This window comes from Hirsutella rhossiliensis (assembly GCF_020360975.1).
Source record: "Hirsutella rhossiliensis strain HR02 chromosome Unknown scaffold00008, whole genome shotgun sequence".
In the NCBI taxonomy this organism is placed as follows: domain Eukaryota; kingdom Fungi; phylum Ascomycota; class Sordariomycetes; order Hypocreales; family Ophiocordycipitaceae; genus Hirsutella; species Hirsutella rhossiliensis.
In genome coordinates this window covers 1,064,842-1,084,193 of record NW_025408674.1, presented here as the reverse complement: position 1 = coordinate 1,084,193, position 19,352 = coordinate 1,064,842, and the positions used below count along the sequence as shown (strand labels likewise).

At 51.1% G+C, this 19,352-nt stretch overlaps 4 protein-coding genes across 4 annotated transcripts; 2 read left to right on the top strand and 2 right to left on the bottom strand.

The window, feature by feature from the left end:
• Nucleotides 1-8,361: 8,361 nt before the first annotated feature.
• On the top strand, nucleotides 8,362-9,945 carry HRG_07405 (centromere DNA-binding protein complex CBF3 subunit; the record flags this gene model as incomplete). The annotated part of the gene is made up of 6 exons (XM_044865876.1): nucleotides 8,362-8,484; nucleotides 8,545-8,776; nucleotides 8,854-8,945; nucleotides 9,142-9,559; nucleotides 9,634-9,773; nucleotides 9,838-9,945. The coding sequence occupies 6 exons, from the start codon at nucleotides 8,362-8,364 to the stop codon at nucleotides 9,943-9,945; spliced, it is 1,113 nt and encodes a 370-aa protein (XP_044718840.1).
• A 4,378-nt stretch (nucleotides 9,946-14,323) lies between these two features.
• Nucleotides 14,324-15,591, top strand: HRG_07404 (MULE transposase domain-containing protein; the record flags this gene model as incomplete). The annotated part of the gene is made up of 3 exons (XM_044865875.1): nucleotides 14,324-14,591; nucleotides 14,648-15,152; nucleotides 15,324-15,591. The coding sequence occupies 3 exons, from the start codon at nucleotides 14,324-14,326 to the stop codon at nucleotides 15,589-15,591; spliced, it is 1,041 nt and encodes a 346-aa protein (XP_044718839.1).
• Nucleotides 15,592-16,736: 1,145 nt separating this feature from the next.
• HRG_07403 (uncharacterized protein) lies at nucleotides 16,737-17,404 on the bottom strand (the record flags this gene model as incomplete). Its single annotated transcript, XM_044865874.1, has 3 exons — nucleotides 16,737-17,124; nucleotides 17,178-17,302; nucleotides 17,378-17,404. 3 exons carry the CDS (start codon nucleotides 17,402-17,404, stop codon nucleotides 16,737-16,739), a joined length of 540 nt encoding a protein of 179 aa, XP_044718838.1.
• Nucleotides 17,405-17,988: 584 nt separating this feature from the next.
• On the bottom strand, nucleotides 17,989-18,565 carry HRG_07402 (flavin containing amine oxidoreductase domain-containing protein; the record flags this gene model as incomplete). Its single annotated transcript, XM_044865873.1, has 2 exons — nucleotides 17,989-18,232; nucleotides 18,300-18,565. The coding sequence occupies 2 exons, from the start codon at nucleotides 18,563-18,565 to the stop codon at nucleotides 17,989-17,991; spliced, it is 510 nt and encodes a 169-aa protein (XP_044718837.1).
• Nucleotides 18,566-19,352: the final 787 nt, after the last annotated feature.

Genomic DNA, 19,352 nt, shown 5'->3' with positions numbered 1-19,352 from the left:
CAGGGTGACGTTATGCAGAAGGGTTTATAGCATCGCTTAACAGCAACATGTCAGACAGTTACGGCCCACACCTGGCACGACAGCGGCTGTGCAAAGCGACCTGAATGGCATCAGTCAATTGATGAGAATTATCTAAAGAACAAGAGGTGAGTGAATGAGCTGCAGGGAATTGTGCAGCTCTTTATACACAAATGAAAGACTTGTTGCCTGCCTACGCATTACCATGCCCCACCCCCCTTTCGGTAACACCCACCTTTCGGTAGCGCATTAGGAAATATCCCCACCAAAACCCATCAATTTCACTTACACCGATTCCAGCCAGCTTTGAAGATATTCACAAGCCGTCACTTGGAGTAGATAGAGGATTGATTGAATTCTACTTTTCGATGGTTGAATGTTTGGACGGGGGTCTGTGGCCTGTGCGAACCTTGCACGCGAAATTACCATCCAACCCCCTAATCTCCTTCCGCCTCCTGACGATGATTCTTCTCGTTATTCCTCCACCACATGACCAAAATGACCTTAAAGCGGCCTCGGAGTATTTATACGGAGGATATTATGGCTAATGCGATAATTGATGTCACAAAAAACGGCTTGTCGCAGTACCGCGCCGCCCAAAAGTATGACATACCTCAGCAGTCTATTTCCGACAGACTCAAAGGCCAGGTAGCCCTGGCTGATCAGATCCAGCCTCGTCAACTCTTGAGTAAGTCTCAGGAAGCTCGCTTGGTTTCTTGGATCCTCCGCCAAGAGTCTCTCGGCTATGCTCCCTCCCACAGTCAGATCCACGCATGTGTGGAGGCTCTTATGAAGCAACTGAACAACGAGCGGACAGTGGGGCGCAACTGGGTCTCTAAATTCATCAATCGCCATCCGGACATCAAGAACAAGCGTGGGAGACGTCAGGAAGCTAACCGATTTAATGCTTTTACGCCTCGTGCGGTTCACTGGTTCTTCGATATCAGGAAAAGGAGTATGGATGGATTAAACCAGAAAATACCGTGAATGTTGACGAAGGCGGTATTATGTCTGGCTTTGGTGAGTATTTGGCTTGTCTTTCATTACTTTTACTAACCAGACTCTTTTTGCCAGGTTTGGATAGTCTTGTGGTTGGGAGTGCAGACCCAAAACGGAAGGCCCTTCTGAAAGGGCCACAGTCCCGCAACTGGACCTCATTTATTGAAGCTATCACCGCGGACGGCCGTGTCCTTACTCCTGGCATCATTTTCAAGGGCAAAGAACTCCAAAACAGTGGTTCTTGACGGAATTCGGCAAAATAGCCGACTGGCATTACATAACGTCGCCCAACGGATGGACGGACAACCATATCGCTATTGAGTGGCTTGAGAGGGTCTATTTGCCCCAGACGCGACCAGCCGATGCCTCAGATGCTAGACTGATCATATTAGATGGACATGGAAGTCATGCAACGGTGCGTTTCTTTATCCACCTCTGTAGGAATTACCGTTAACCGGGACCAGGATGCATGGATGGCCACATGCTTTTTGAACAACGTTTATTGCTGTTACCTTCCTGCCCACTGCTCTCATGGCCTCCAGCCGTTAGATAACGGTGTATTCAATGCCTCCAAGGCAGCTTACCGGAAAGAACTTCAGAAATTGACCTGTTTGACCGATTCTGCGCCTGTTCATAAGGTCAATTTTATACGGGCATATGCTAAAGCGCGCGAGGTTGGAATGACGGCAAAGAATATATTGTCCGGCTGGAGGGTCACTGGGAATTGGCCGATCTCACGATCCAAGGCATTGCGGCATCCAGAAATTCACGCGGACATTGTAGAGACGTCTCCAAAGTCCGCGCCATTTTTGGGTTCTGATGATACGCCAAGAAACAGCCGCCAGATTCGCGATTTCGGAAAGAACAAGACTCCTGGCACCCGGAGACGATACGCCGTGATAGCTAGAGGCTTTGAAGCCCAAGAACAGACGCTTGCCGAGCACAGCAACAGAATCGCGAAGCTAGAGGAAGAAGTGGCCCGGCTGCAGAGAGGCAAGAAGAGGAGAGCAATTCCGAACCCGAACAGACGGTTCATGACTCTCAGTGAAGCTTTGGTGGCTGAGGAAGCCATTCCCAAATTAAAAGCCAAGAGATAGCCGTTGTGCTGAATTCTGACACAGAGGAGGAGGCGGTCTCAGAGGTGGAGACAGCTTCAGTGATCGAAGTCAAGGTGGCACCCGAAGCCCTTCCAGTCACCACCAGATCCGGGCGAATGGTAAAAAAGCGCCGGTACATATAAGAGCGTCCATTTCTCTACGGAATGATATAATTTTTGTGTTTATAATGTTAAGTTCTGATCATATTTCATGTAGTTCAAATGGTAGACTTTTGGTGGAGAATTTTTCAATTGCGCTACCGAAAGGTGGGTGTTACCGAAAGGGGTGGGGCATGGGTAGCTGTTGCCTTCCAGGCAACAGCGGCGTTGCGTAGTAATATCGCCACTTCATGAGTAATCATCCTAAGCAGGCTTGATATTGCGACACAACATTTATCGCGCATTCTATCTAAATACGTATCCTGAGCGCTAAAGGTCTGGTAGCGTGAATGCTGCTTATTTCACTGCCATAAATAAATTTCATACATCTTCCCTGCCTTGGTGCATCCGACTCTGATCGCTGACTGGGCGCAAGGGTCAGGCAAATGATGAAAGGGTACACCCTGTGCTTACATCTTGACACCCTGCCAATTATCTCATGTTCGAGCAGAATTAGAAAGCACCTTCCCTTCACAGTTAAGTTGTGCGCGAACAGGTGAACGTAGGGTTATCTATGGATGTGTTCGTTTCGACGCCGTAGCCGAGACCGTTTCTGAGACATGTAAAAGAGGCCGTGAAGACACTGAGTAGAGTCCAGGCTCAGGCTCTGCTTCAAAATGCCGAAACTCATAAATTACGCATTGTCTCTCTGTGAAACCACCAGCGCCGTCATTGTTACCTGAGACCTAGCGTCAGCTTTACAGACTAGAAAGTTAATAGGCAACTTACAGGCCAAATAGTTCTTTTTCATCGTCTCCGCGCACAAAGTTCTGTCGATCTTTTCCGTATAGGAACAACCCATGTCCCCGCCAGTCCAATAGAGGAGTAGAAGTAGGTATTTGCTCCATTCCAGTACTGCTTAAGGAAGCTGGGGTTCTTGGAGCTGAGAGGATCCTCTCCTCCTGACAGAAAATACTGGCCAAGCGCGCCTGCTCTTCAGGGTCAACCTTTCCGCCTATTCTTGGAGCCTTCTGTGCGATGCACAAGGGCTTGAGCCAGAGTCCGACGTGGGTTCAGACGCTGGTGACGATGTGGCCGAGATGCGGTTCGTGCTTCCACAGGCGTTCGAAGACTGCCCAGTATGGAGGGTTTCAGACAGCGCCGTAGAAGGCGTCGAGATGTCTTTCCCACTCGAAAGTGACACTTCGACAAGCTTGGATGTAGCCTCGCTTGTAGTTGTCACAATTGGATTGGCTTCGGTGTCTGCACTTTTCGTCATTGTCCACAACGTCGATTTTTTGGATGATGCAGTCGACGTTTGGCCTAGACGACGCGTGGATGTCGAGAAAGAACCCCTTGTCACAGTACTCAATGTATTTTTGACTCGTGTGTTAAGTGTTGTTGATGGCACCATTTCGAGATATGCTCTGCAACTAATCGCGCTCCCTGTCGTAATTGCTTCCATATTCCATGTCGCCGGCGGCAGAAGCGAAGAAACATATGGAATCGTGACTGTTTGACCCGGAACAATTAAGCTTAGTCTGTTCCCATAATTAAGCTTTGATATGTCTTCCACGGCGACACCAAGGTGTTCTGCTGCATCGATCGCATACTGATCCTTTTGGACTATCCACAATCCCTTGCGCTCAGGTTTACACGCGCTTACCACAGCGGCGCAGGCAAAAAGTAAAGATAGAAACATTTCGGAGAGCAGCTATAATACGAAGGCGAAGAGATCTGCGAGCTTGTCGTGCTTTTATAAATGCGTATCACCGGCAGAGAAGTCCATATTTGGATCAGTGCGGAGGCCATTTGCGGAGGCGACAACTTCGCAGTCCTCGGTAGTCTGCGGCTTCCTAAGCACGCGAGTACAGTAGCCTTATCTCACAATTGTTACAATAATTGAACCAGCCAATTCGAGGACCAAATCCTGCACCACGGACAGCGCCTTTTGGCTCAAGATAGCAGCTGTTTTCTGTCTTCAAACAACTTGATGATGTGAACGCAATGGAGCTATCTTCCAAGCCTGCTTGAGCCTTTGACAAGGAATCAGTTCAAAGTAGCGGCATGTTCAAGCGTGAAGGCCCCAAGTCTATCAAGCTAGAAGCGGCGAATATGACGAAAACGAACCTTCAGAGGACAGTTGAGACATTCGGCAACGTGATTCAGAAGATTGAAGAGGTATTATTAGACTACAGTTCACCCAGCAGCCTCAAAATGAGCATATATTTTGCGGATTATTCCCCCGTTCAATTTCAGGCTTCTCGTTTTCTCGACCCTGGTCCTGTCGGAGCTTGATACACACGTAATCCCGCAGAGAGTGCTAGCCTTCCGTAGCGTCATCGCGCAACCCGTCTTGACGCTCAAGCTACTGCACTACGTAATGTGAAGTTACGGGTACACTTAAAACTAAACTCGCCTAACGTCAATAAAGAGGTATACCATTTCGGGCGTGGTCGTTGCGTCGGTGTTCTAAAACTCGGTGATGTTACCCGGGACGGCGGAAAGCGCCTAGTGGGCATTACGAAGGTTAAAAGATAGTCATTTGCATTTATTATAGGAATGGGAGCCAGACAAAACCCCAACAAAAAGTATTAAATGTGAAGCGGGTTACGATGCTTGCGAGAGTATTAAATGATTGAGCACATGAGATATCTATTTTTGTCCTTTGCGCTACTTCCTGTCCTTTTTGTTTCCTTGCGCTACGTCTACCTAAAATCGACCCATACGATTCTTCTAATTCCTCAGTCAGGTGAAACCGCGTAACTGATCTCAATCACGACATGTTCCCTCACCATAATGGCCGTCGCTGTTGGCCCCGTCTTGCTTTGGAGGAAAAACATCAAGGGTCGAAATGGAAGTTCGCAGCAGAAACTCCGACGTATTCACTCGGCAGCCGTCGGTGTCAATTGATCAACAACCAACGGCAGCAGCTGACGTTGAAGACCCTTGAAAGACGAATGACAACGCAATCAGCAGCGTGCTCGCGGCCTGTTGGGCACTCTTTCCAGTCAACCCACTTCCTGGAATGGGGGCAGGAGTTTGGCGCTTCTCGAAAGATGACGAGATATGCCTCGCCATGGGTCCGTCAGCCCTTCGTTGAACTGATGAGATTCGGGTGGGGCGATAGCTTCGCCCACCAAAATGGCTCTAGATGTGACACTGCACAACTTCCATGTTATGTGGCTCGTTGGCCGTCCCATGAAGATCTCACGATGCCTCTTCTGAAGCGTTTAGCCGACACCGACACAAAAGCAGAAGCAGGAGAAACCCCCGAGAATCGGAGAATATCAAGTTATCGGCTTCTTCTCGAGCATGTTGCCAAATCGGGTTGTCTGCTGATCAGCATCGGGTTTCTTGACTGGAGGGCAGGCCCGGAAGGAAACGAAGTCTTTGACCGACGGGCATGGGAATAGTGTAAGGCGCACACACACAACGAAACAGAGAGTGAAGAACGGGGCCAGTAATGCAATGGATTGATCTCTGACGAGCTCCTCAGAGACTATGCGACCCTACTTTATAATCACGAGATGCCTCCCAGCCCCGTGCTTTTCTCTGGAAAAGTCACTCCAGCCAGTAGTTGGAATTAACCAGCCATCTACCGTGGTCAAGCACTTTAGGCGCGTGACAAATAGGGAGCACGCACTGTCGTTGGTATAAGGGAAAGGAGCGAGGGGGGTTTAAGGGTTGTTTTGGACAACATTCGCTATTCTACTCAGACTCAGTATCCATGACAAGATGGCTACATCTACTTGCCTCTTTCCCCCACGCAAGTTGGCCAATATCGCTCGCAGTGATATCCTCGGCCTCTTCCAACGCCCGCTCTCTCTGGAGGTCGTCAATGAACATCCATGTTGGCTTCCAAATGGCATCGTATTCGATTGATCCGTTCGATGCCTTCGGCACCTCTCCCAAAAAGTCGAAATGCGCCTCTTTCGAATACAATATAAAGTAGTATCAGCAGCGCGTGGCGTAGATTCCTCCTCCGCTAAGTTCGGCGCGTTTTGGTTACCTCGGACTTTTCGGGGCCGTAGTCGCTTCAGGAAACGCCTGCATCAGGTCGCTCGCTGCCAACGACACGCAGGAGAAAGCGTTACGAGGGCTTTCATCCAAGGTGAATGGAGCTATGTATATTTTACAGTCGAAAGGCTAGTAATGGCAGCTGCGTGGCTGCTGCTAACGATAGCAGCAGCCCAGACATTTTCTGACTGCAGCGGAAAGAGAGCTTTGGCGTTACTGCGCTCTGTACGCGATCAGTAGCTGAACGCGGGTGAGTTTGGGCGTGCAACTTTGAGGCTCCCGAACTACTCATATAGGTCGAGTAGATCGGCGGGGTAGGTGTCGACCGACATCTACCTCCGTCGGCCGTCCCTATCGCGCCACATCGGCATAGCCGAGAGAAGACAAGAACAAGCAGCGGCGTGAGTATAAGCGGTGCTTTTCGTGCGTATTGTGCCGCGCAAGCCTCTAATGACAAGATCAAGATCAAGGTCGCGAACAGCTTCGTCTACAGAGTCGTTGTCGGCGCCAATACGTCCATTATCAATTGGGCTGTCGTTAGGTTCACGCCAAGGTATCAGGTCGAACGAGTTTTCGGGTTGATGAGAAATACAGTCTAAGTGACGCTCATATTGAAGGTCTCACGAAGAAAGTCAGCAGAAAGGGCCTATGATGCAGAAATGTGTACAGAGGCAGCCTTCAAAAGTTATCGGCCACGCTAAATTAGACCCTGTAAGGAAAAAGGAAGTAGCAAAGTAAATAGAGTGCCCCGCACGCGATTTTGTATGGCAGCCGCCCCTCCGCCTTTCTTAACATTCCCGATAACAATAAGGCGAAAAACAGATATCGCGACTCGAGCCCTCATTGTGGTGCTTCGAGGCGGCGGGAAATCGGCTGCTGAAGTTACTGCCTTGACTGGCGTGCCTCTTAGAACAGTTAAATGTATCTATACACGAGCTCTTCAACGCGGCTTTAAGCCAGATGCGCTGCCCTTGACCCTTCGAGACGAGTGGCTCTAAGATGCCCCTCGTTCTGGCTGTCCCTCTAAGCAGCCTACAATCCAAGATGAGGTTCTCACGAAGGTCGCCGCGATAGATACGGAAGGGAAAAAAACTACGTTGATATTGCTAGCGAGCTGAGCTTAGCAGGGCACCCGGTCTTAGCAACGACTATATGGCGAGTCCTCCGCTTAGCAGGCTTCCGGAAGACGAAGCCTACGAGGAAGCCAGGCTTAACGAAGAAGATGCGAAAAGAACGACTAGCCTGGTGTCTTAAGGAGCTACCGCAAGAGAAGATACAGGCTTGGATTGAACGAATCCCTCGTTATGTGCAGAAAATAATTAAACTTAAGGGCGGCAACGAATATCGCGAGGGCAGGCTAGATTAGGTATAAGCTGGGAACGGTGCTATAGTAATTTGGTTGCTACTTCCTTTTTCCTTACAGGGTCTAATTTAGCGTGGCCGATAACTTTTGAAGGCTTCCTCCGTAGTTGTGTGTATTTTTCTCTCTCTCTTTTGTTTCTGCCCTAAATCCAAGCCCCTATTTATATCCCTCTTTCGTATTATAGGTATAGGTTTGAGAGAGGCTGGGGACCCCCAGCCTCCTCGACTAAAAACGCTCCAGTCTTTTAATAGGAGCTTTCCAGCCTTCTCGTTAGACCCGGTTGTCAGCTCCCTTGTTGGCCTAGCTACCCATGGGTGACCTGGCTGACTCAACCAAGAGACGTTCTTCGCGACAGAAGGAGGGTGATGAAAATGAAGGGCGGGCCCCTGCTAGTGCTCACCGTAGATGATTGTGAATTAGCGCTAGTGCACCAAGTTTGATCCAGTTGGTGGTGACCTGCTACAAACCCTGGCATATCAAATAATGGGGTGTCACAGGTCCGGGCCGGCCGACCGGTCATCCGGTAATCGGATTACCGCCCCGCCCCATGCAAAACCATGTCGTTTTCGAAGGCCCGACTGCGGGGCTGGCGTTTTCTTAGTCGGATTACCGCCATCGGACGGCAAAATCGAAGGTCCACGCCCGGGGGCCCTGCGCGAGACCTTCGATTTCGGTCTCGCTCACGCGCGTTGCGCTCCCCCTCCCTCCTCCCCCCCCCTCCTCCCCCTCCTCCATTGCCACCGTCGCGACGGCGACCGCCTGCACCATGTCGAACGCGATAGAGGATCCCCGGGTCAGGGCGGCCATTGAGCACTACCTGTTAGATCTGGAGAACACCCAGCCGAAGAATACGAAGCGAAATTATCGTCCCAAGCAGGAAGAATGGAAGGCAAGCCCGCATGCGCGCCCTGCAATCTTCATGTAGATCCATGCATTGACCGCCTCACAGGAGTGGTGTCAAGCCAACTGGCCTGCGATCCCGGACGTTTGGCCGGCCTCGGTACCACAGGGCCAACAGCTACCGGGAGACCTGGTCGATGAAGGAAAGCTCTTGCTCTTCATGAAGGAGGTAGTGGCATCACGTCCTCCAAAGAAAGGAAAGAGGGTCGCCGATGAAAGAAAACGACACCTCGAGGCTCAGGAAGCCAAGAGGGCCGTGAAAAGACGCAGAGCACCATCAGGTAACAGATGTTGATCACGGGATGTGGTCGTCGGACTGAGCCAGCCCATCATACTAACACCCAGCTTCCCCCAGCAGATACCATCGTTGTAGGCGGCGGAGGTAGCGAATACGAGTCAGACTCCGACTTGGAGTTGTATGAGTCCACGCTCAAACTACAGTATAATACTGTACGGGGCTACGTCTCGGCCATACAGAAGCTTTACGACGAGCAGAAGAGCCGGGAGTCAATCCTGCGGCCCGGCCACAGGAGTGGCACTGAAGGCGCTCAAACGCAGCATTCTTGCAACGACTTGGAGCCGGAAGAGGAAGGAATACATGGACAGGGGAGTTGGAACTCTCAGAGATGTGTATGCGCCGGCGCAGATACCCGACCACACCAACGTGGCATGGTCCGAGAGGAAAGAGATCGCCTGCGCCCTGAGGACGCAGGTGGACTTTCTGCTCGGGAACCACATGCTGCTGCGGTCCGGCAACCGCCTGCCGATGGAGTTGGCAGACTGCTTTCCCCTGGACTTACCCAACGAGGGCTGCAAGGCCCAGGGGTATACCACGAAGGCGCTGGTTGTCGTGATGAACTGTGGGAAGACCAACCAGCACGGCCGCATGGAGTATGGATCTGCTCTGCGGCATCGAGATCCGCGGTCTTGTCTCATCGGCGCCCTCGCGTTCTGGCTTTTCTGGCGCTGGCAGGTAGAAAAGGCGGAAAGGTTTCCCGTCTTCCAAAGAAGCGAAGACTGGTATGAAACGAAGGTGCTCCGCCGATCGGCGAAGGAGCCTCAAGGTAAGCGTGATGGCATTCACCGGAATCCCAAAACTCAGAGGGTGCATCGACCCTTTCACTCACCGAATATACAGCTCCGTTGTCGGGCCAGACTGCCCGAGAATGGACGTCCAGGTTCTACAAGAAGGCCGGCATCAAGGTCTCCAAGGTCAGCCATGCGCCTAGAGTGGCCGCGACGCAAAACGCCGACATGGCCGGAGTGGATGAAGGCCAGGCATGTCATCTGCCCTAGGCAAGCCGCGCCAACCCCCTGGCCTGGGCTGACCCGAACTATACAGATCCGCCGAGCCGGTCGTTGGAATAACGGAGACCAAATGACCGGCTGCTATCTGACTTCCCTGCCTTTCGAATTCATGAGGGCCGTGGCCGACTTTGACCCTGAATAGTCGGGGTCTTATTTCGTGCCCCGGGCCACCGTAAGGCCGCCTGTGGTGCTACTCGTGCAGGTCTGGCCTCAACTCGACAAATGGAAAGAGGCCCACAGTAGCCCTTTCTCAGATCTGGGGGTGGAGCAGAACATGGCCGCCGGCGCCTTCTTGGAACTCCTGGAGTGGCTTCGAGAGGTGCTCCTGCAGGACGCTGTCTTCCTTCGCGAGTCCTACCCCGACCATCCTATCTTTCAGGATCCGGTCTTCTCTTGCCCCGAGTTTGAAGCGTTCGCCAGCAAAGTTCAAGACACATGCACACGGGACCACGAAGACAGCCATACCACGGTCATTCAAAAAGCGATGCCGGTGGTTGCGGAGAAGCTGCGCACAGTACTGACTCAACAGGTCGCAGCCGAGCAGTTAGCTGAGCGAAGACATCTAGACCTTTTGGGGGCTTCTTACGAACTATGCACAAAGTTGGATGAGTTTGCGCAGGCCACCTACACCGTCACCTTCAGCCCCGGCCAAGGAGCTGCAGGTCAACATGCGGAGATCGCGGGAGCTCATCAACAGAGGCGCCGCGCTCCACGAGAGACGGTCCTCAGGTCCGAGATAGGCCCTTCGCAAGCGGGCGGTCCGGCATACGCTCCGCTCTCTCTAGAGCAGCAGCAGGGAATGGTGCAAGCGGGCCAGGGGCAAGCCCAGGGAAGAGCGCATGGCGAGGCTCTTTGGATAAGTTGTTCAAGGCCATCCGAAAGGACAGGCAAGGCGAAAAGGGACACAAACGTGCGTCGGGGCAATTCAACGTCGGTGGTAGCGAAAAGTCGATGGCGCAGTGATTTTGAACACCCGTCTGATAGAATGACGAGGACCTTGGCGGCGAAAGTGCCCCAGGCCGTCAGGGCTGCGTCGCTACAGTCAGCGGTAGTGGCCTGTAGACAGGGTATGCATCCGCTAAGCGCCGCTGTAGCTCCAGCGCGTCAAGGCTAGAAAATGCTTCAAATCACCGCAACCTCGCAACCGACAGGATGTAGGACCTTAGACAGGGTGCATTCTGATCGCACAAACGCAGGCTATCCAGTCGAACTGGTTTTCTCGTCGTCGGTCCCGGCTTTCGCGCTTTATGGCGCTCCGAAGATGACATCAACCCGGCAGAGGTGATGTCAAGGGCAAGCGGGTAATCGGCGGTAATCTGCGGGGTAATCCGCTGACCGCCCACCAAAGCCGGACCTGTGACATCCACTTGATGTCAAACCTTGCCACGCTAAACCTTGCCACGCTAAACCTTGCCACACTAAACCTTGCCACACTAAACCTAGCCGTTTTAAACCTCGTCAATTGAGACTCGACAACTTCTAAGCTCGCCGATTCATACCTCTTACTTCTGTTGAGCACAAATTGCCCACACAGCATAGACAGTACGACACACGCATGGACCTCAGTGTCTTATTATGACTGTCTCGATTCGGTGCTGATTAGATACTATCCTTCGTCACTAATCACCTGTACTGGCAAAAAGAGCACGATTGCCCTTTCAAATGTTTCACACAAACCTGCAACGTACTGCGTATCTATGGAAGAACATGGTGCGCGGCCCAATAATACGGCGGCATTTTGTACGCAGTACTACCTAGCGATCGTGATATTGGAGTAGCTCCCTCCTAACTTAGTTCCCACAAGCAGAGTCTTCAACGACCTTCCAGACGAATACACTCTCAATATAACGAGCTGGTAGAGACATACACGAATTTAGAATCCCTAAGTTTGTCTTGGTCTTCTTGAATCTCAGTTGTTGGGAACCTCGACTTTGTCTTCCTGTTATCCGTGCCCTGCGGAAGAGACCACTCCAAAGATACGGATAAACGGTCGATGATTAACAGTCTTCGTAATCTGTCCTTCTTTCTCTTCGTCTTCATCTTGACACGACCAACTATAAAATGCGCCTTATTTTCATGATCTTATACATCTTAGCGGCCAGGCAACGCTCTGGACGGCTGTCACGCGCCTAAAGTGCTTGACCACGGTAGATGGCTGGTTGATTCCAACCACTGGCTGGAGTGACTTTTCCAGGGAAAAGCACGGGGCTGGGAGGCCTCTCGTGGTTATAAAAGTAGGGTTGCATAGCACCTGATGGAGCTCGTCAGAGATCAATGAATTGAATGATTGACCCCCGTTCCTCACTCTCTGTTTAGTTGTGTGTGCGCCTTACAACGGCTCAAGTCGATCTTGCTTCCGCTATTGTTACGTCTTGAACGGGTGGCGCCGAAGGTGTGGTACCTTTGCTCCTGGCAGGTTATATGCCATGTGCCGCTAAATATGATATTGTGTTTGATGAATTCGTGAAAGAGGCTGGCCCAAGTTCATTCAAGAAGCATGTCACGTGCCAGCTATGGCAGACCTCCGAGACATAGCGTCAGAAACGTGGATGCTATTACTTAAAGGACCCCGCCTCTCAAGTGTTGAAAGGGCTCTTCAGAGATCAACAATTCAATCATTGGTCTCCGTTTCTCACAGTTTCGTCGTGATTATGCTCCATATAAAGCAGGTGCCTAAGTATTGTCTATCTAGAGCTAAGGAAAACAGAAAGCAAGGATTGAGGCGCAGTCCCGAGTGTGGGTTTATATCGCCCATCGAAGAACATTCTTGCAGCCATCGGCTCCGCAGAGCGGAGCCGGGGCCTGGGACCTGAGGCCGGGGCATAACCCACCGGACCCGGGACAGCCGGGTCCACCAAGCCGGGCACAGCCCGTACCAATCCGTCAGTCAGGTCCGCGTCTTGCCGCTCTCAAACGCATAAGTTCGTGTTCTCGGCTACTTCGGGTCGAAAGGCGTTTCCTTTGGGCACTGCATGAAGCGGTGCGTGGCTTGTTCCTCTTCTTTCTTGGCTCCTGCACCGCGAAGATGCTGCTAGTTGGTCATTCGGCGTGACAAGGCTAGAAGAAAAAGAGTCATATCGAAGGTCTCCGTGATTTGGCTCCAAGGCTTCATTCGCTATGAAATAATTATGTGAGAAACAGTATGTGCAGAAGTTAATGGGTCGGGAAGAACTGTTACCTTGGGTCATAGAAATGCTCTGTGAACAGGATGGTATTTGTTCTTTGATAACTCTTCTGCATTCAGAACGGAGTGATTGAAAGTGAACACCATCGATAGCTGCTGATGTCGTGTTTGCGGAATCATCCTCTTGCTCCACCTCTGAACCTTCAATCGAGAGGGTTCGCGAGGCCGCGAAGTGCCTGGGGGAGCTTGTAGGGTGTTCATGCAGTCTGCCCTGCTCTTGCTCCACCAAACTCCTAAATCTGTCCAGTCTCTCCTGCTCCAGAAGCGAGTCTCGTCTCAACTCTTCGAGTCTTGCATTCTGGTCTCGCACTTGACGGCTTATCCCGTCGAGCCTTCCCTGCTGCATCACTTCCTTCCGCGCCAACTGTTCAAGCCTCCTACTTTGGTTTCCCACTTGCTGATGCGTGCTGTGGAGCCTCGCTCGCTCCAATTCAAGCTCCTGCCTTATAACAGCCAAGCTTACGTCTTCTTCATCCTCGTTGTGGGCTTTCCGCTGAATGTTGCTTGTTCTTCCCGCCCGGTGTCGGTAGTTGTCATCGCTACATCATCGCTTGTAGCAATATCTGTTATACTAACACTTCCGATTGACGGTGGTAGTCCGAAATAAGCGCAGTAGACGGACCACCGTACGAATGTCGATGTTATTTCTTGACAGTCTTTATTCACACGCACCAAAATCTCAATTCGCACGCACCCCCCCACATTCAGCCACAGCATAGCCACAAGAACTCCGACTTCGCCAACGATCCCGCAGACAGCATTCTTGGGACTTGTCAACGCCAGTTATGAAGCGAAGGAGATATATCCATTTAACTCCTGTGTTGGAGATGCTTGTCACAAATTCCAATCTAGCATTTCAGTAATCCTTCTATAATTGAGCCCTAATTGTACAATAGGATTTGGCAGGAAGTCCTATTGTAGGACGTCCTTCCACGGTTCCACCAGGCTCATGGTGTCACGCGCCTGGGACGTAGCCTGTAGGCCCTGCCCCAAGGGAGTGAGACTCCGTAACAACACGGAGGAGAGTCCGTGGAAACACGGAGGAAGCTGGTGTATTAACAGAGGCCTCGCTCCCCAACCTGTTGGTGAGTGGCCAGAGATCAACAATTGCATCGATCGCCTCCGTTCTTCACTCTCTGTTACAACGTGGCTGTGCGCCTAACACATGAGTACTTCCAGTACCTGAGGTTATATCCGTACAGTATTCTGAAAATTTGCAGATAGTGTTTTCAGTTCAGTTGAAACAAGAGTAACTGACAGTCTGGAAGTGGCTGGAATACACCAGCTTCACTAAGCACAACAGGCTCACAGCGCGACCTAGCAACGTTCAATCGCCATGGCTTCTCCAGCTCTGATTCCGGCGCTTCCTCCGACGCTTCCCGAACCAGGTGGAGAGTTACCAGTCGATTCAGCCGATGAGTTCAGCGAATCCAACGACTGCGACGATTTCCACGACAACGACGACTGGGATGGTCAGCCATGGGAGGTAGTGTTTCCATCGGACTCTCCCCTACTGACAACAAGCTATGAGTCTTTTGATCGACTCCTTGATGTCTTGAAAGCGTTCTGCATTCAGAATCGGATGGGCATCGTTACTATACGAAGTCAGAAGGATAAGGCGAAGAAGCGAACGATAAAATATGAACTTGCATGTGACAAGAGTCGGCATTTCAACCCAAAGGCATCCGTGGCCAAAATTCGCAATACGAATACAGCAAAGATAGCCGCCAACTGTCCATTCAAAGTCATCGTTCAATCCTCCAGGCCAACAATTACGAGTGGTCCATGAGAATTGTGAGCTCTCTTCATCGAGACCACGGCCCATCGCAAAGTCTTTCGGAGCACTACCATTGGAGAAAGTTAACGGCGGAACAAATGAAACTATTGGAAGATCTTTGTCTGGACACTACGATTTCTTCTCGATCCGTTCATAAGCAGCTCTGCCATAAGTGGCCCAAGATCCCTGTTCGCAGAGCAGATATTTATAACTGGAGATGGAAAGTCAACCAGGCAAAACGTCAAGGCTATGGTCCCGCCAACGATTTTGTTAGGACGCTTTCTGAGTCGAAGAAAGTCTGGATATGGGGGCTAGACTGGATCGAAGATGAGTTCCGTTTTCGCCACGCCGCTTGGGGATACCACCAGGGCGGCAAAATGTGGCAACAGTTCTCGTCGTGTCTCCAGATCGATGCTACGTACAGTACCAACTGCTATAAAATGCCATTGGTTACTGTTGTAACTGTGTCCTCGGAGAAGACATCGATGCCTGTCTGTTATGGTCTACTCAATAACGAGCAATATGCTAGTTTTGAGTGGTTTCTAAAGCAGGTATCTAGATTCCTACGAGCAGGCATCATTAGATCCCCAGAGGTCGTTATCACAGACATGGACGATCAGCTGCGCAATGCCATACGACAAATATTTCCCAACACGCAACTTCAGCTATGTGTTTTCCATATCAACAGCAATGTGGTCTCATACATCAAGAAGTGGTGGAAGAAGGATAATGACTCTGATCTGGACGATGACGCAGAAAATTGGGACAATACCGATGCTCTTGACGTCCAAGAGATGGAACGTGAGAATACCGAGGTGAAAACATGAGGGACGCGAAGCTTGGTTCTCTTCCCAAACGAGTCCTTAATACTGTGCCGGCCTGTATCTCCTCTGGAGATTCATGGTCTATAGCAGATCGGAAGAAGACTTCATTCAGGCTTGGAAGCAACTTCAAGAGAGCTTTCCGCAGCAGAAGCGAATTCTCCGATACCTCAAGGACACGTACTTGCCACTGAAGAAAGAGTGGGCCTGTTGCTTTACACGATATTATCGCAACTTCGGACTAATTACTACATCACCCGCCGAATCAAATCATCATTCCCTGAAGACGTACCACCTGTCCCTTCGGTCCGACCTCCCGGACGTCGAAGCGGCGGCTGCTAGTCAGACGGCGGATAAGCGTCAACTGTATAAAGATAAAATACAACAGGCTAATACCACTATTCGGAACCAGTTCTCGGGAAGAGAATGGCTCGGCCAGCTCCCCCTAAACGTGACTCGTTGGGCGCTAGACCAGCTAAACGAGATGCACCGAGTTATGGAATCGAGCCGGGTCTCTAAGAAGGCACTGCCGCAATGTTCTGGATCCACGAGGGCTCAATACGGTCTACCCTGTGCTCACAGGCTCTTGGAGCTAGCTCGTCGAAAGGAACCACTCAAGAGGCAAGACCTAGATCCATTCTGGCATCTCAAGCGATCACGAGACATTGATGATCCTCTCCTTCAAATACAACGTCCTCTAATGGGGATACCTAAGGGTCGACCACGCAATGGCGAACCATTTGGCAACGAACGCGCAATCCCAGAGAAGCAGCTAGCCCCTCAAGGCTCAACACGGAGTGGCGTCCAGCGCTCAGCGCGTCGAAATTACTCTCAATTCGAACTGGGGGCAACGCTGGAGGAAGAATATGCAGCAGACGCACAAGACAAACCGCGACGTCGGCCGAAACGGAGTAAAGTTGTCGAGTCAGGAAGCACTCGAGTTACGCGCCGACAGGCGAAGACACAGGACGACAGCAGCAAACGAGCTGAACGGTGTAACTCTTCTGAAATGACGCAAGATCTGGGAGTAGCAGACTCGTGGCTTGCCAACGAGGGTGGTAAAGATACGGTTGGCGACAGCATTACTGTTGCAACGAATTAGACTCCTGCTCGCCAAGGAGTTGGAAATGTCAGACATCCGCACCAATGGTTTATTGGGCTCCGATCTCGGAGGCGCTGTGGCTGCATGTGCGGCGTGCGAATTGAGATTTGGGTGCGTGTGAATAAAGACTGTCTATTTCTTTTCGCTCGACGTCGACCTCATCCTGCATCTGAGGAAGAAAGAGATGAGCTTTGTCATAATCATGATCAAGAGCATTCGGTCGGCCGTATCGCTTTGGTGGCTGGTCGTGTTCTCTGGTAACCTCTTGTCCCGCAACCAGTCCGCTGCTTCTAGGGCTAGGTATTGCAGCTGCGAACGCACCCAGGATCTGCTGGATGCATTCTTCCTGGTCACAATAGTGATACTGATCGGGCTTACGAGCTGTAAAAAGTGCTTGCTCGGCAATCTGTCGATCAATGGGCTTCTGCAAGATATTACTGATCTTGTCAGAGTCGAACCCAATCGAAAGGCAAGAGAGGCCAGTTCATACAAAACTGTCTCATCTGCCTTCGTCCGTGATAGTGCTAGGATGTCTTCTCGCTCTGCTCGATCACTGCTCGCTTCAGCAAAAGCAAATCGTGGGGCTTCGGGGTGATGAAGTCGAAATACAAGTATCTGTAAATAGCTTAGTGTCGCGATCTTCCAGGGTAGGGACCGGTCTAGGTCTGTCGGTTTGTTAGCCACACTGACCCTCACAGGCCATCCAGGGAGAGACATGCTCAAAGCTATGATCAGCCGCCGGTCCTATCAGCCGGCACTGGACCCTGACGTACGCCGGTTTATGAGAAATTGCAATGTATGCGGAAGAGCAACGTTTGGAGAGAGAAACGGCGTGGCCTCTTGAAGCCACTACCTATCCCTGACCGGATATGGTCCGAAATCTCTATTGTCTGAGCGATGAGGACGGCTCGTTTCTAGGTAAGCTTCTGGTGCCGTACGAGAGCTGACAGCAATATTCGGAGCAAAAGCTCACTGGGCAAAGACGTTCGAGTACCACCCCATCTCAACCTCATTAATCAACCCCCATGTATCCACCATCTCGGCCAACTTGTGATCCATTCTCTCGACTGCCAAAACCTCCGCCACAGTCCTGTACGCCGAATTAACCGCCTCGATAATCCAAGCATGTCCTGAACTCAACGCCTCGCCAGCAAAATGTAGCTTCCTCGGCGGCTGGCATCATCAAAGCCGGCAGCATGGAGCTATACTCACTAGGGCCGAAAATGGCAAACGCGCCCACTGTATCTTGGCCTTCGTACCAGTTCCACAGATGAGAGTCGACATACTGCGATTCGAGGAATTCATGTCACGTTGTGCATGGCGGCGAGGTTCCGAAGGGTGATTTCAATGATTCTTTTCCGCGCGTCGTCGTGCGTGTAGTAAGCCCCCAGGCGAGCACTGTCTTGGCCCCAGGTGTAGGAGGCGATCATAGTCCCTGCTGCGTCGGCGGTGTCAAGACCGTAGGACGGGTAGACGCAACGGCGGATGGGGAGGTCGGAGAAGGATTGCCCGCCTTGAAAGGAGCCTGAGTCAAGCCTCTCCCACCTACAGGTTAGGAGTTAGTTGAGCTCATGGCAGGGGAATGATCAATACACACTATCGGCTCTTGAACTTCATGTCAATTTTACCAGCAGGGTCGTACTGGAGCCTTCTGATGGCGAGCTTCTTGCGGTAGTCGAGATCTAACTCGGTCATGTCCATTACTTGCATGGCGCCCAGGGGCACAGTGTTGATGACATGATTATAGGTTCTCTCTTCATCGCCATTGATGACAACCTTTAAAGTACCGTTGTCTGCTGCCTTGATTGCTGTGACTCGTTTTGTGGTCTCGACTGTCTTACTGATGATTTTAACCAGTCCGTCAACGATGCGGCCCATATCGCCTTCAACGCTGTCACACAGAGTACATCAGCCTCCAACAGTCTGAAACCCTGACTCGCACAGTAGTCACCAGTTTAACAGTCACAGAACCTTCCATCAGGTTCTAGTCGTTCACTCGCATCGCCTATAAAGATGCAGCACATTATACACTCCAGATAGGAGAATCAAGAGTCTTCCAGTCCCTGATCTTTATGCTCACTTGCTCATCCTCCGTGCGATAAACGCATTGCCAGCTACTAAGAGGGGCCTCGTAAAAGATCCACTGTTCCATAACGGCTTCTGAAAGAGAATAGGTGTCGTAGTGTGTGGTGGCGTCGGCGATTGTCTCGATCCAGTCTATCTGCTGGGGAGAGTAACCTTTTTGGAGCAGGTACTGCCGCACGGAAATTGCGTCGTATTGCATTAGAATATTAAATCCTGTGTCGAAATCTGTTACCAATGCTTGCACCAAGTTGTTAATCGCGCCACTAAGCACAACACTAGGCGACAGGGCAGCGAAAGTGCCGTTGTTAATAGTTCCGCCTTCTGAGATCAAGATGTTGAAGTTCTCCGCGGAAGGGTTAGCTTGGTTAGAGATTAATTTATTATTGAATAGACGGAATGTGTTGTTGGTTTGAAATATGTATGGAATCAATTTGATTGGCTGGTCTTCTAGCTTGAGCTTCGAGTTAATGTAGGGAATCAGTGAATTATTGGCCCTTCCTATGATTCGGTCCATCCACTCCATGCCGGGGAATCGCATAGCTCCAACCAACATCCTATCCCAACTGTCAGTGACTTCAAG